This window comes from Canis lupus, chromosome 9 (genome assembly GCF_048164855.1).
Source record: "Canis lupus baileyi chromosome 9, mCanLup2.hap1, whole genome shotgun sequence".
Lineage (NCBI taxonomy): Eukaryota > Metazoa > Chordata > Mammalia > Carnivora > Canidae > Canis > Canis lupus.
In genome coordinates this window covers 2,005,859-2,022,172 of record NC_132846.1, presented here as the reverse complement: position 1 = coordinate 2,022,172, position 16,314 = coordinate 2,005,859, and the positions used below count along the sequence as shown (strand labels likewise).

Genomic DNA, 16,314 nt, shown 5'->3' with positions numbered 1-16,314 from the left:
ATATTTGTCAACCACACCTCAATAAAACTGAAAAAAGAGGGTCGGGGGAAGAACTTAAGTGAGTTCTTAAATCACACTGGGGGGCATTGCCCATAACTCTGAAATTTTAGAATTGAAGAATCACAGTGCTTTGAACTGAATCATGACTCCCCATTCATGTGTTGAAACCCTAATTCCAGTACCTTAGAATGCATATTTAAAGACAATATTTTTTAAAGAAGCAGTTAACTTAAAATAAGACCATTAGGGTGGAACCCAATCCAAGTGACTGGTGTCATAAAAAGAGGAGATTTGGACACACAGAGAGACATCAGTGATGCACAAACATGTGAAGACACAAAGAGACGTTACCATCAAGTCTAGGAGAGGTCTCTTCAGATAAATGGTCTCTAATGGCACCTTGATATTTACAGAACTCTATCTTCCAGGACTGTGAGAAATAAACTTCTATTGTTTTAACTACTCAGGTTGGTTTTGGGTTTTTTTTTTTTTGTATTTTGTTATATCAGCCTCATCAAACTAATACGTATGTTTCCATCACAGTTTGCCACATACACATTCATTCACAAGCACAAACACAAAAAAAGGAAAAATGAAAAGTATATATCTTTTACCCAAGAGAGGAGTCGCCTTGGGGATTAGGATTTCAACTATAATTGGGGGGGGGGGCTGGAATTCTGTCCATAATACCATCCAAATGAAGATACAGTTCAGGGAGTTAGCCATAGAAATCTGAAGTTTGGCATAGAGGTGCTGGCTACAGATGTAACTTGGAAAGTCTCCAGGATTTACTATTTGAACTCATTGGACTAGATGAGGTCACTAAAGGAGTGTGTGAAATAGAAAAAGAATGTTACTTAGGAGTGCAAATTTACGTGCAGTTCTTGCTCTGCATTTAGTAGCCATCTAACCTTTAAAAAAAAGATTTTATTTAAATTCAATTTGCCAACATACAGTATAACATCCAGAGCTCATCCCATCAAGTGCGCTTCCAGTACCCGTCACCCAGTTCCCCATTCCCCCACCCACTTCCCCTTAGTATCCATAGGACCTTGAACAAGACCACTCAAAACCATACTGGCCTCATCTTTAACAGGGCACTCATAATAGATATTTAAAGAGTTTAACTAAGAGTAATCTGAATAATTTAGGGATAATCCAAAAGTCAGATAAAATTATTATTGGTGTAAAATGACTCATTGGAGTAAATTATGTCACAGACATATTCCAATGCCTGTATCCCTGTGTTATATGAAAAGCATTATTGTCATCATTAACAGAATAGATCTGGAATCATTCATTCATTGAATAAGAATAATAATGATAATAATAATGTATTAGATGTCAACATGCCAGGTACCAAATCAAGGTATATATTGGGACAATGGAGAATATAATAGTAACCAGGTTAGACACAGGTCTTACCTTCACAGGGTTTAAAAATTAAAATTATATTCTACAAATCTTTTAATGTGCATATCAAAAAACAGAAGACAAGTAAATTTAAGAGGCTTGACTAATAGCTAGAACTAGCTAGTTGCAGTTCAATGTGCAAATCTAGGCTTGACAAATTATAAAGGCGAAATTCTTAGTAATTATGCTCACCCAAATCTTTACACAAATTGAAGAGTAAATGAATAATGATGCAATTAGGGACCAGTGCTGAAGAAGAAGAAATACTATCCAATGAAGTTTTTCCAAATATATGTAAAAGTGTATAGCTATCAGCTAGACATTGAAGAAAAGAAAATTGCAGACCAATGTACTTTATTAATGTAGATACAGAAATCCTCAAAAAAATAGCTAATCAAATCCTGCAGAGCATATTAAAAGCATTATACATGATGACTAAGTGAGATTTAGTATAGTAATGCAAGGACCATTCAACATGCAAAAATAAATTCATGTATTTCAAGAAGGAAACTGCTTCAACATGATAAGGTAGTAGTTTAAAAACCCACATCTAACATCATACTCTATTGTAAAAAACTAAGATTACTCTCTAAAATCAGGAACAAGTCAAGGGCATCCACCAATATCACTTCTGTTCAACATTGTGCTGAAGTTCTAGACGAAGGAATTAGGCAAACAAAAGAAATAAAGACTCTCAAAAAGAAAAGAGTGTAATAAAATGATCTCTACTCACAAATGGCATGATTTTTAATGTATCCAAACCTGGAGAATCACAAAACTGTTAGAGCAAATAAATGAATTCACCAAAGTTGAAAGACTCTCCATCAAAACACAAAATACACAAAATAGTTTTTGTACACTAGCCATAAACAACCCCAAAATGAAATTAACAGAGTAATTCTATTTACAATAACATGGGAGGAAGAAAATAGTTAGGAATAAATTTAAGTATGTTTAAGATTTCTACATTGAAAACAATAAACTATTGATGAAAATATTGAAGACTTAATAGACGTTCATGTCTATGAATGGGAAGACTTAATATGGCTAAGATGGCAACACTCCTCAAAATGATACATGGATTTAATTCAATTCCTATCAAAACCCCAATATTTTTTGTTCTCATCATTGCAAAAATAGAAAAGCCAATTCTGAAATTTATATTTAATTACAAGGAACCCAGAACAGCCAAAACAATATGCAGAGGGGGGACCCAAATTCACAGACCTCAATTTTCCACTTTCAAAACTTATTACAAATCTATAGTAATCAAAATTGTGGTACTAACATAACAATAGATCAGTGGTACAGAAATAGAAGTACGGGGGGGAGGGGCAAGATGGCGGAAGAGCAGGGTCCCCAAGTCACCCGTCCCCACCAAATTACCTAGATCACCTTCAAATCATCCTGAAAATCTATGAATTTGGCCTGAGATTTAAAGAGAGAACAGCTGGAATGCTACAGTGAGAAGAGTTCACGCTTCTATCAGGGTAGGAAGACGGGGAAAAAGATAAAGAAAAGGCCTCCAAGGGGGAGGGGCCCCGCGAGGAGCCGGGCTGAGGCCGGGGCGAGTGTCCCCAGGACAGGAGAGCCCCGTCCCGGAGACGCAGGAGCTGCACCGACCTTCCCGGGAGGAAAGGGGTTCGCAGGGAGGTGGAGCAGGACCCGGAAGGGCGGGGATGCCCTCGGGCTCCCGGGGACGCTAACAGACACCTGCGCCCCGGGGGAGTGCGCCGAGCTCCCTAAGGGCTGCAGCGCGCACGGCGGGACCCGGAGCAGCTCGAGGGGGCTCGGGGGCGGCTCCGCGGAGGGGGCTGCGGGGCGGGAGCGCGAATCCACCAGCGCAGGCCCCGGAGCACAGGGCGCCGGGACACAGCCCGGGATCCGGCCTCCCCCGGGACAGGCAGAGGCCGGGAGGGCCCAGGACAGCAAGGACGCTCCTGCCCCAGCTGAGCAGATCAGCGGCCCCGCCCCGGAACCTCGAGGCCCTGCAGACTGAGAGCTCCGGAGTTACTGTGGGGGCTGAATCCAGGTCTCCAGAGCTGGCCCCGCCACTGGGGCTGTTGCTCCTGGGGCCTAACGGGGTAAACAACCCCCACTGAGCCCTGCACCAGGCAGGGGGCAGAGCAGCTCCCCCAACTGCTAACACCTGAAAATCAGCACAGCAGGCCCCTCCCCCAGAACACCAGCTAGACTGACTGACAACTTCCAGGGGAAGCCAAGGGACTTAAAGTACACAGAATCAGAAGATACTCCCCCGTGGTTCTTTTTTTTTTATTTTTTATTTTTATTTTTTTTTATTTTTGATTTGTTTCCTTCCCCCAACCCCCTTTTCTTCTCCTTCCTTTCTTTTTCTTTCTCTTTTTCTTCTTTTTTTTCGGTTTTTTTCTTCCTTTTTTTTCTCTTTCTCTTTTCTTTCCTTCTTTCTCTCCTCTTTTTCTCCTTTTCCCAATACAACTTGCTTTTGGCCACTCTGCACTGAGCAAAATGACTAGAAGGAAAACCTCACCTCAAATGAAAGAATCAGAAACAGTCCTCTCTCCCACAGAGTTACAAAATCTGAATTACAATTCAATGTCAGAAAGCCAATTCAGAAGCACTACTATACAGCTACTGGTGGCTCTACAAAAAAGCATAAAGGACTCAAGAGACTTCATGACTGCAGAATTTAGATCCAGTCAGGCAGAAATTAAAAATCAATTGAAGGAAATGCAATCCAAACTAGAAGTCCTAACGACGAGGGTTAATGAGGTGGAAGAACGAGTGAGTGACATAGAAAACAAGTTGATGACAAAGAGGGAAACTGAGGAAAAGAGACACAAACAATTAAAAGACCATGAAGATAGATTAAGGGAAATAAACGACAGCCTGAGGAAGAAAAACCTACATTTAATTGGTGTTCCCGAGGGTGCCGAAAGGGCCAGAGGGCCAGAATATGTATTTGAACAAATTCTAGCTGAAAAGTTTCCTAATCTGGGAAGGGAAACAGGCATTCAGATCGAGGAAATAGAGAGATCCCCCCTAAAATCAATAAAAACGGTTCAACACCTCGACATTTAATAGTGAAGCTTGCAAATTCCAAAGATAAAGAGAAGATCCTTAAAGCAGCAAGACACAAGAAATCCCTGACTTTTATGGGGAGGAGTATTAGGGTAACAGCAGACCTCTCCACAGAGACCTGGCAGGCCAGAAAGGGCTGGCAGGATATATTCAGGGTCCTAAATGAGAAGAACATGCAACCAAGAATACTTTATCCAGCAAGGCTCTCATTCAAAATGGAAGGAGACATAAAGAGCTTCCAAGACAGGCAGCAACTAAAAGAATATGTGACCTCCAAACCAGCTCTGCAAGAAATTTTAACGGGGACTCTTAAAATTCCCCTTTAAGAAGAAGTTCAGTGGAACAGTCCACAAAAACAAGGACTGAATATTTATCATGATGACACTAAACTCATATCTCTCAATAGTAACTCTGAATGTGAACGGGCTTAATGACCCCATCAAAAGGCGCAGGGTTTCGACTGGATGAAAAAGCAGGACCCATCTATTTGCTGTCTATAAGAGACTCATTTTAGACAGAAGGACACCTACAGCCTGAAAATAAAAGGTTGGAGAACCATTTACCATTCGAATGGTCCTCAAAAGAAAGCAGGAGTAGCCATCCTTATATCAGATAAACTAAAATTTACCCCAAAGACTGTAGTGAGAGATTAAGAGGGACACTATATCATACTTAAAGGATCTATCCAACAAGAGGACTTAACAATCTTCAATATATATGCCCCGAATGTGGAGCTGCCAAATATATAAATCAATTATTAACCAAAGTGAAGAAATACTTAGATAATAATACACTTGTACTTGGTGACTTCAATCTAGCTCTTTCTATACTCGATAGGTCTTCTAAGCACAACATCTCCAAAGAAACGAGAGCTTTAAATGATACACTGGACCAGATGGATTTCACAGATATCTACAGAACTTTACATCCAAACTCAACTGAATACACATTCTTCTCAAGCACACATGGAATTTTCTCCAGAATACACCACATATTGGGTCACAAAACGGGTCTAAACCGATACCAAAAGATTGGGATCGTCCACTGCATATTCTCAGACCATAATGCCTTGAAATTAGAACTAAATCACAACAAGAAGTTTGGAAGGACCTCAAACATGTGGAGGTTAAGGACCATCCTGCTAAAAGATGAAAAGGTCAACCAGGAAATTAAGGAAGAATTAAAAAGATTTATGGAACCTAATGAGAATGAAGATACAACCATCCAAAATCTTTGGGATGCAGCAAAAGCCATCCTAAGGGGGAAATTCATCTCAATACAAGCATCCATTCAAAAACTGGAAAGAACTCAAATACAAAAGCTAACCTTACACATAAAGGAGCTAGAGAAAAAACAGCAAATAGATCCTACACCCAAGAGAAGAAGGGAGTTAATAAAGATTAGAGCAGAACTCAACGAAATCGAGACCAGAAGAACTGTGGAACACATCAACAGAACCAGGAGTTGGTTCTTTGAAAGAATTAATAAGATAGATAAACCATTAGCCAGCCTTATTAAAAAGAAGAGAGAGAAGACTCAAATTAATAAAATCATGAATGAGAAAGGAGAGATCACTACCAACACCAAGGAAATACAAACGATTTTAAAAACATATTATGAACAGCTATATGCCAATAAATTAGGCAATCTAGGAGAAATGGACGCATTCCTGGAAAGCCACAAACTAACAAAACTGGAACTGGAAGAAATAGAAAACCTTAACAGGCCAATAACCAGGGAGGAAATTGAAGCAGTCATCAAAAACCGCCCAAGACACAAGAGTCCAGGGCCAGATGGCTTCCCTGGGGAATTTTATCAAACGTTTAAAGAAGAAACCATGCCCATTCTCCTAAAGCTTTTGGAAATATAGAAAGAGATGGAGTACTTCCAAATTCGTTCTATGAGGCCAGCATCACCTTAATTCCAAAACCAGACAAAGACCCCACCAAAAAGGAGAATTACAGACCAATATCCCTGATGAACATGGATGCAAAAATTCTCAACAAGATACTGGCCAATAGGATCCAACAATACATTAAGAAAATTATTCACCATGACCAAGTAGGATTTATCCCTGGGACACAAGGCTGGTTCAACACCCGTAAAACAATCAATGTGATTCATCATATCAGCAAGAGAAAAACCAAGAACCATACGATCCTCTCATTAGATGCAGAGAAAGCATTTGACAAAATACAGCATCCATTCCTGATGAAAACTCTTCAGAGTGTAGGGATAGAGGGAACATTCCTCGACATCTTAAAAGCCATCTATGAAAAGCCCACAGCAAATATCATTCTCAATGGGGAAGCACTGGGAGCCTTTCCCCTAAGATCAGGAACAAGACAGGGATGTCCACTCTCACCACTGCTGTTCAACATAGTACTGGAAGTCCTAGCCTCAGCAATCAGACAACAAAAAGACATTAAAGGCATTCAAATTGGCAAAGAAGAAGTCAAACTCTCCCTCTGCGCCGATGACATGATACTCTACATAGAAAACCCAAAAGTCTCCACCCCAAGATTGCTAGAACTCATACAGCAATTCGGTAGCGTGGCAGGATACAAAATCAATGCCCAGAAATCAGTGGCATTTCTATACACTAACAATGAGACTGAAGAAAGAGAAATTAAGGAGTCAATCCCATTTACAATTGCACCCAAAAGCATAAGATACCTAGGAATAAACCTAACCAAAGATGTAAAGGATCTATACCCTCAAAACTATAGAACACTTCTGAAAGAAATTGAGGAAGACACAAAGAGATGGAAAAATATTCCATGCTCATGGATTGGCAGAATTAATATTGTGAAAATGTCAATGTTACCCAGGGCAATATACACGTTTAACGCAATCCCTATCAAAATACCATGGACTTTCTTCAGAGAGTTAGAACAAATTATTTTAAGATTTGTGTGGAATCAGAAAAGACCCCGAATAGCCAGGGGAATTTTAAAAAAAAAACCATAGCTGGGGGCATCACAATGCCAGATTTCAGGTTGTACTACAAAGCTGTGGTCATCAAGACAGTGTGGTCCTGGCACAAAAACAGACACATAGACCAGTGGAACAGAATAGAGAACCCAGAAGTGGACCCTGAACTTTATGGGCAACTAATATTCGATAAAGGAGGAAAGACTATCCATTGGAAGAAAGACAGTCTCTTCAATAAATGATGCTGTGAAAATTGGACATCCACATGCAGAAGAATGAAACTAGACCATCTCTTGCACCATACACAAAGATGAGCTCAAAATGGATGAAAGATCTAAATGTGAGTCAAGAGTCCATCAAAATCCTAGAGAAGAACACAGGCAACACCCTTTTTGAACTCGGCCATAGTAACTTCTTGCAAGATACATCCACGAAGGCAAAAGAAACAAAAGCAAAAATGAACTATTGGGACTTCATCAAGATAAGAAGTTTTTGCCCAGCAAAGGATACAGTCAACAAAACTCAAAGACAACCTACAGAATGGGAGAAGATATTTGCAAATGACATATCAGATAAAGGACTAGTTTCCAAGATCTATAAAGAACTTATTAAACTCAACACCAAAGAAACAAACAATCTAATCATGAAATGGGCAAAAGACATGAACAGAAATCTCACACAGGAAGACATAGACATGGCCAACACGCACATGAGAAAATGCTCCACATCACTTGCCATCAGGGAAATACAAATCAAAACCACAATGAGATACCACCTCACACCAGTGAGAAATGGAAAATTAACAAGGCAGAAAACCACAAATGTTGGAGAGGATGCAGAGAAAAGGGAACCCTCTTACACTGTTGGTGGGAATGTGAACTGTTGCAGACACTCTGAAAACTGTGTGGAGGTTCCTCAAACAGTTAAATATATACCTTCCCTACGACCCAGCAATTGCACTGTTGGGGATTTACCCTAAATATACAGATGCAGTGAAACGCAGGAACACCTGCACCCCGATGTTTATAGCAGCAATGTCCACAATAGCCAAGCTGTGGAAGGAGCCTCGGTGTCCATCGAAAGATGACGGATAAAGAAGATGTGGTTTACGTATACAATGGATTTTTACTCAGCTATTAGAAATGACAAATACCCACCATTTGCTTCAACATGGATGGAACTGGAGGGTATTATGCTGAGTGAAGTAAGTCAATCAGAGAAGGACAAACATTATATGGTCTCATTCATTTGGGGAATATAAATAATAGTGAAAGGGAATATAAGGGAAGGGAGAAGAAATGTGTGGGAAATATCAGAAAGGGAGACAGAACGTAAAGACTGCTAACTCTGGGAAACGAACTAGGGGTGGTGGAAGGGGAGAAGGGCAGGGGGTGGGAGTGAATGGGTGACGGGCACTGGGGGTTATTCTGTATGTTAGTAAATTGAACACCAATAAAAAATAAATTAAAAAAAGAAATAGAAGTACAGAATAAACTCATACACCTATGGCAATCGATTTTCTTTTTTTGTTCAATGATATTTTTTGAAAGTTGCTGTTTTCTTGAAATAAAACATTTGGCACAGCATTATTTTATAATTAGCAAATATTTGTTATTGAGAGAGTAGAATTACTGAATTAGGTGCTTTTTTTGAATTAGATCCTTTTTATTTAAGTTATGTAATAGTAGAAACGTCTTGGTAAAAATTTTTTTTAATTTATTTTTTTTTTAATTTTAGACAAGGGTGTCAAGACCATTCAATGGGGGAAAGAATAGTTTCTTCAGTAACTAGTGCTGGGCCAAATACATATATACCTGTTAAAGAATGAAGCTGAGCCCCTATCTTACATCATATTAAAACTAACTAACTAAATAAATAAATAAATAAATTCGCCGAGGGACCTAATTGTAAGGGCTAAAATTTAAAAACTCTTGGAAGACTATGGAGAAGAAATACTTCATGAGTCTGGATTTGGTAAAACTCATAAATTCAATGGATGTGGCATTAAAAAGTTTCCTAAATATGACACCCCAAATTATGAAGCAAAATGAAAATAGACAGATTGGATTTTGTGAAAAAAATTCTTTGTCAAAGGACACTATGGAAAAAGTGACCAAGAAAACAGCACACAGATAAAAGAAACTGTTTGCAAATGATCTATCTATAAAGTATCTAATAATCAGAATATAAAAAGAACTAATTTCTTAACTAATTTCTTAACAACAAAAAGACAAACAATGCAATTAAAAGTGGGCAAAGAACCTGATTAAATACTGCTTCAAAAAAGATAAAGTGACCAAAAGTACATGAACAGATGCACAATATCAATCTTTAGGGAAGTACAAATCGAAACTAGAAGGAAATGTGACTTCACACCCACCAGGATTATTACAAAAAAAAAAAAAACCTTAAGTGGAAAATAAAAAGTAGTGGTGAAGATGTGGAAAAATCAGAACATACAATGCAGTGCTTATAGGAATATCAATGATGTGTCACTGTGAAAAGTTTGACAGTTCCCCCATAAATTAATCACAGAGTTCTCATATGTCCCAGTGAGTCCAATCCTAAGTGTATACCTGAAATAATTGAAAACAGGCATTCAGACACAATTTGTAGAGAAATGTTCAGAAAAACTCAATTCACAATAGCTGAAGGTAGAAATAGCCAAAATATCCAACAAATACACCCAATATACATCAGCAAATAAATAGGTAAATATAATATGGCGAAGGCACACAATGGAATAATATTCAGTTACAAGAGTGAGCAAAACATATGCCATAATGTGGATGAGCAAGACATATGCTAAGTGAAAGAATCCAAACATAAAAGGCCACAAAACATATTATTTCATTTATGTGTAATATCCACAATAGGTAAATCCTTAGGGACAAAGCAGATCAGTGGTTGCCAAAGCCTGGAGAAAGAAAGCAAATGAAGAGTGACTCTGTCACGGCTACATCTGGAGCAACAAGAAAGTTCTGCAACTAGATGTTGGTGAGGGCTGCACTGCCCTGTGAACACCCTTAATTTCACTGATTTGTATACTTAAAAAATTATTATGATGCTAAATTAATGTTATGTGTATTTTACCACAAGAAAAATAGGCTCATTTTTAAAGAAAATGTATCAGTTCATTGCTGTGGTGGACACCAATAATTATATGATTGAATTTTAAAGAAAATCTATAGCAACATGTGCCAAAATTGTAATGAGCAAATACTTCAGGCTCTGTCCTCCACTGTGTGATAAATCTTTCTGTAGAGAGGTTTGATTCTATGTTTTGTAAACAGTGTTTGGCAGTAAAAACACTTACAATAGTGTTTTATTCATAAAAGAAATCAATTAGTTTGGTTACAATGAAATTGTAATTATTCAAAAGGGAAAAACAAATCCCCAAAGCTTCTTTCCTTGCAATTTCAATCCCCTGACATATACATCACCCTCTGCTTCCCTCCTGAATGCTCCAGAAGATAAAACAAGTGTCTTGTGATTAGACATTTTTTACAACACACTAGATCCTTTGAGAGTTGGCATATATTTCTCTTCCTGGAAACACTGAGAGTCATCCTCACTCTTTTTGTTAACAGTTTTCATAGGAAAAAAGTGTTTCTTTCTAATGTAAGCCTATTCTGATTTTAAAACTTAAAAATGTGTTCTTTAGACATGCATTTGAACAGAATCTAAGACTTCTGCCACCAAAGACGGAGATTTCCAATATTTTTAGGGCTTCTCCAAATCCATTGCTACTTCCCTACTTTTTAATGCCACATCCATTGAATTCATGGGTTTTACCAATCTTTGAAGGAAAATATTCCCCATTATTCAACATTTCCACTCTCCATAGAGGGAGGTGCTGCAGCTAGCCCACCATCTGTAAGTGACATTCTTGGATTTGTTTGCTTGTTCATTTGTCTGTTTGTGGTTTTTTATGATATTTAAGATGAATTGGGATCAAAGTTTCTGGTAATTCCAGTTAAAGTTGATGAACAGTGATCCATTTCAATAATCTGATTTGTTCTTCTGGATGTCTGGTATTTTGTCAGGTTACCTACAGCCAGAAGAAGAGTTTGTGACTGCATAATTGACTTAAAATGTGAACTCAAAACATTTTCACAACTGTCACTATGTTATCTTTCTTTGTCATAGTACCACAGGACTTGGGGCGAGGTCACATTTTCAAGAATGATTATTGTGACTGCGTTGGTGATTCTCTGCAAATGAGCAAACCTCCTTTGCTGGTAGCGTTATTTTCATACTAAGAATCTGAATGTCTTGGGTGTAGCTCAAGCTCACCCCAGCACTGATCAGCTCTGGTACTTTGGGTAAACCATGAACATTTCTAGAAATAGATCATATCACCACAAAGGTCCTTACTTCCTCAGAAACTCTACTGAACTGTTATCTCCATGACTGACCTTATGGTGGCCATCTCTTGATATTCATACATTTTCTTCATAAGTGAATCTACAAATTTTCCAAATCTCCATGGAGGGGACACATCCTCAGGGGACATAGAGTTTTGAGTTTTGTCCTTTACTTTTCCATGTTCTCATTCACTCATCTAAGATGATTCTCTGTGTGGGGTGATCACCTCATCGTGTCGTGGCTCAGATGCACATATCTGACCAAGATACCCTTGGTGACTTCTCTCTCACACCCACATTAGGAAGCCACCCATGTCCTTGTGGCTCTCTATGCTTCCCCAGTTTGCAGGAGGTCACAATCTATTTCCCAGATGCTTTTTCAGAGCATCACTGCTGCTCTGCTCTCTGATTTGCAAACCAGACAACTGTCTCAGTTCTATGGCTCTGTGAGGTCCACACTGGTTTCTGTGCATAAATTTTGGCAAATGCCTGAAGCTCTCTGAGCCCCATTTTTACATGTGCATGATGGAAACTCTACAGGTACTTTGAAAATCTGTGAATAAACATGTGTGTTCAAATTCTATTTAACTTGGTCAACTTCCAGTTTTAGAGATGAGCAAGTTTCATTCCCTGGGATTTTGAAAGGGATCGTTGAGTTTATAGCTGCTCTGTTCTTCATACTTGCATGATTTCTAATTATAATGCACTTACTCTTCCTTTTAAAAGACAAGGAAGAAATATATTAATGTTTTTGTAAGAAAGACTTCAGAACTTTTCAAGGACATCTGAAGCACACTGAAGATGTCCATGTTTCTCTATGGGGATTTCTAGCTTCTTGCGTGGTCTGAAGGTTTGCTTTCTTCATCCTGCATAAGAAGAAGGAATAATGTCAGCAGTACGTGACTCTGGCAGTTCCAAGAGTTCCTTCCTGACAACACTACTGTGAGATTACACTGAGCATTCCTTAATGATGCCTTCATATTACTCTGGTTCTTCTGTCACTATAACCATGTACACATTCTAGTGACCTGTTTCACAGTTTGCTCATTCAGTGACTATTGATTGAGGGATAGTTGTGTATCAGTACTGGGCTAGGCATTGCAGAGACAGAAGCAAACAGAGTAAACTTTCTGAAAGTTTCCAGAAGTCCGTGGAGTTTAAACTCTAGCAGAGGTACAAACATAGTAACTCAGACTAGCGTGTTTGTCCTATAGTGATAAGTACTATGAATAAAAATAAAGCAGAAAAGGAAGAAAGGGAGCTGGGAGGAGTTTCAATACTAAGTAGCACCTTTGCTTCATTGTATGGAAGTACTGAATCATTATATTGTTCACCTGAAATTAATATTACACTGTAGGTTAACTAACTAGAACTTAAATAAACACTTTGAAAAATAATGCTTTTGCTTCAATGAAAGATTCCTTTTGAAAAACAACCTGAAGGAGGTATGAAGTTGAGCTGTGGATGGATGTCTTGGGGGAAAGGCACTGCAAGCCTTGCTCTAGGAAAACAGGAGTGCTAAGCAGTGGAGCAATATGATCATATTGTATCCTAATGTAATTTTCCGGCTGCTATGTTGAGAATACTCTGAAGGGAACTAAGGCAGAAAGCAAAAAGACAAGTTAGGATATTAGATTTATCACAGCATAGCCCAGGGTGGTAGCAGGGAGGCTGAAGAAGTGATGGAATCTGAATTTAATGATAAAGCAAAAATTTGCTGATTGTGGGATTTAAGAGTAAGAGAAATGATATGATGGACTCCATGTGCCCATTAACTGGAGAATGACTACCACCAGCATGATTTTAGTGCCTCTGTAGTGTTTCATCACATGAAATGCCATCTTTTACCCAAGAAAAACCTCATCACTAAACATTCAGGTTGACTCCAGATGTTGCTACTAGAAGCAATGTTTCAATAAAATAATCAGTGCCAAGAACTTTACATGAATGTCCATTTTCTGCTAGGTATGCATATTTTCATGTCTCTCCAAAATGGCCTTCAAGAAGATGATGCAACATCATCCATGGAGCATTTGAGTAGATGCTTTCAACAAAATAAGTATAAAATTATGTTTGAAGTTTGCTAACTGATATAATCACTTGGGGCTTCATATTCTGTGCCCCTACCCCCATTCACCACAGGTGGCCTTTTTGCCCCACTCCTGGCTTCACATGATGATGGGAATAGCCAATGTAAGTTCTCCAGAAGTCTTTGTACTCCTGGGCTTCTCTGCACGACCCTCCCTAGAATCCATCCTCTTCATCATTGTCTTAGGGTTTTACGTGGTGTCTATCTTGGGCAATGGCATCATCATTCTGGTTTCCTGCATGGATGTGCACCTCCACACGCCTATGTACTTCTTTCTTGCTAACCTCTCCTTCCTTGACATTAGCTTTACCACAAGCATTGTCCCACAACTTCTGGTCAACCTCTGGGGACCACAGAAAACCATAAGCTACGGAGGGTGTGTGGTCCAATTCTATATCTCCCACTGGCTGGGAGCGACTGAATGTGTCTTCTTGGCAGTCATGTCCTACGACCGCTATGCTGCCATCTGTAGGCCACTTAATTACACCATCATCATGCATCCACAGCTTTGCCTCAGCTTGGCCCTCGCCTCATGGCTTGGGGGTCTGACCACCAGCATGGTGGGCTCCACACTCACTATGCTCCTGCCGCTCTGTGGGAACAATCGCATTGATCACTTCTTCTGTGAGATGCCCCTCATTATGCAATTGACTTGCGTGGACACCAGCCTCAATGAGGTGGAGATGTATGTGGCCAGCTTTATCTTTGTTGTCTTGCCCCTGGGTCTCATCCTGGTCTCATATGGCCACATTGCCTGGGCTGTGATGAAGATCAGGTCAGCAGAAGGACGGAGAAAGGCCTTCAACACTTGCTCCTCCCATGTGGCAGTTGTGGCTCTATTCTATGGGAGCATCATCTTTATGTATCTCCAGCCAGCCAAGAGTAACTCCCATGAACAGGGCAAGTTCATAGCCCTCTTCTACACTGTGATCACCCCGATGCTGAATCCCTTGATTTACACGCTCAGGAACAAGGATGTGAAGACGGCTCTCAGGCACATTGTGTTAGAGAAGTGCTGTGGCTTTGCAGGGCCATGGGGGCATATTTAGACACTTTAGTAACTAGTGAGGAGAAAGAGAAGATTGAAATATATCAAAATTGATTGGAGTGGCAGGATACTTGGGATGTAGTTTCTGTTCCAATGTTGCTGGAGTTCAAGGTAGATGACAATCTGATATGAGTGTGCTCATACATCATTTCCAAGCCAAGGCAAAGAGAAAGTATTTTACTATTTGTTACTAAACCTATTGTTTTGTTAGCCATTTATATTGTTATATACATGTAATATATATGCTAATTCTCCTATTGTTAATTGCCTGTATAATTATATATGTTCATTGTTATTTTGTTAATTGTTTATACTAATTGACTTTGGATATGACTAATCTGTGTGAAGTTTTTTTTCATTTTTTTCCTAATATTTGTAACAATTCCACAAGGCAAATATTATTAATTTGATAAAGGTTAAGCAATCACAAAACTATTAAGGGCTTATGCTGAGATCTAATTCTAGATCTATCTATCCATACACATGTTCACCATTTTGCCTGCAATCTTTTGTGATATAATCCTTCGTGGTCTTTGTGCCTAATGACACAGTTTCCAGGGCTCTTGGGATTTCTTGAGTGATTTGGGTGAGAGGTATATCTTTAGTTATTCATAATGAGGCCATTTCCATCATACCTTATTTATTCCAATGAGGTAACTCAAAGCAGGGCCTGCAGATAGCTTCAGGATAGAGGCTGGTGACCAGAGAAACCAACCATGTGATTAGAAGGTTGGAACCTTTAGACCTTCCCTTACCTTCAGGAAAGGAAGAAGGGCTGAAGGCTGAGTTCAATCACCAATGACCAATAATTTAATCAATCATGGCTACTAAATGGAACTTCCTTAAAACTCCTAAATGATGGTGTTTGGAGATTTAAGTGCAACACCCCAAACTCCACAGTAATAGATATCCACTAGGGAACTTTCCAGACCTCACCTCATGTACATCTTTCATTGGTTGTTCTTATTTTATATTTTATAATAAATCAGTAAGTGCTTCCCTGTGATTTGTGAAACATTTTAGCAAATTATTAAAGTTGAGGTAAGGATCATGGGAACCCTTTCTTTATAGCCATTTGGTCATATATGTGGTGGCAACCTGGCACTGACAACTGCCTTCTGAACTGAGGCAGTCTTGTTGGGACTGAGCACTCAAACCTCAGGAGTCTGTGCTAACTCTGGGTATTAGTGTCAGAATTTCATTTAATATAGGTGTCCAGAGAGTTGGAGAATTGACTATTGGTGTGGAAAAGTCTCACACATTTAGTGTCAGAATTGTTGGGAGTAAAACAGTCCATATCCCTTCAGTAGTAGGAGTTGGAAAATGCAAACATCTCAGGAGTAGAACTGCAATTGATTGCCAGTACATCAGCAGTTTCATCAATAATATACTGCACTGATTTA

The 16,314-nt window shown here is 39.2% G+C and overlaps 2 protein-coding genes across 3 annotated transcripts in view; one reads left to right on the top strand and one right to left on the bottom strand.

Moving 5' to 3' along the window:
* GCSAML (germinal center associated signaling and motility like) overlaps positions 1–16,314 on the bottom strand; it is a 120,316-nt gene that overhangs the window by 64,910 nt on the left and 39,092 nt on the right. The window lies entirely within an intron of this gene.
* On the top strand, positions 13,950–14,967 carry LOC140639326 (olfactory receptor 2C3). The gene has a single exon (XM_072837704.1). The coding sequence runs from the start codon at positions 13,950–13,952 to the stop codon at positions 14,910–14,912; it is 963 nt and encodes a 320-aa protein (XP_072693805.1). The 3' UTR covers positions 14,913–14,967.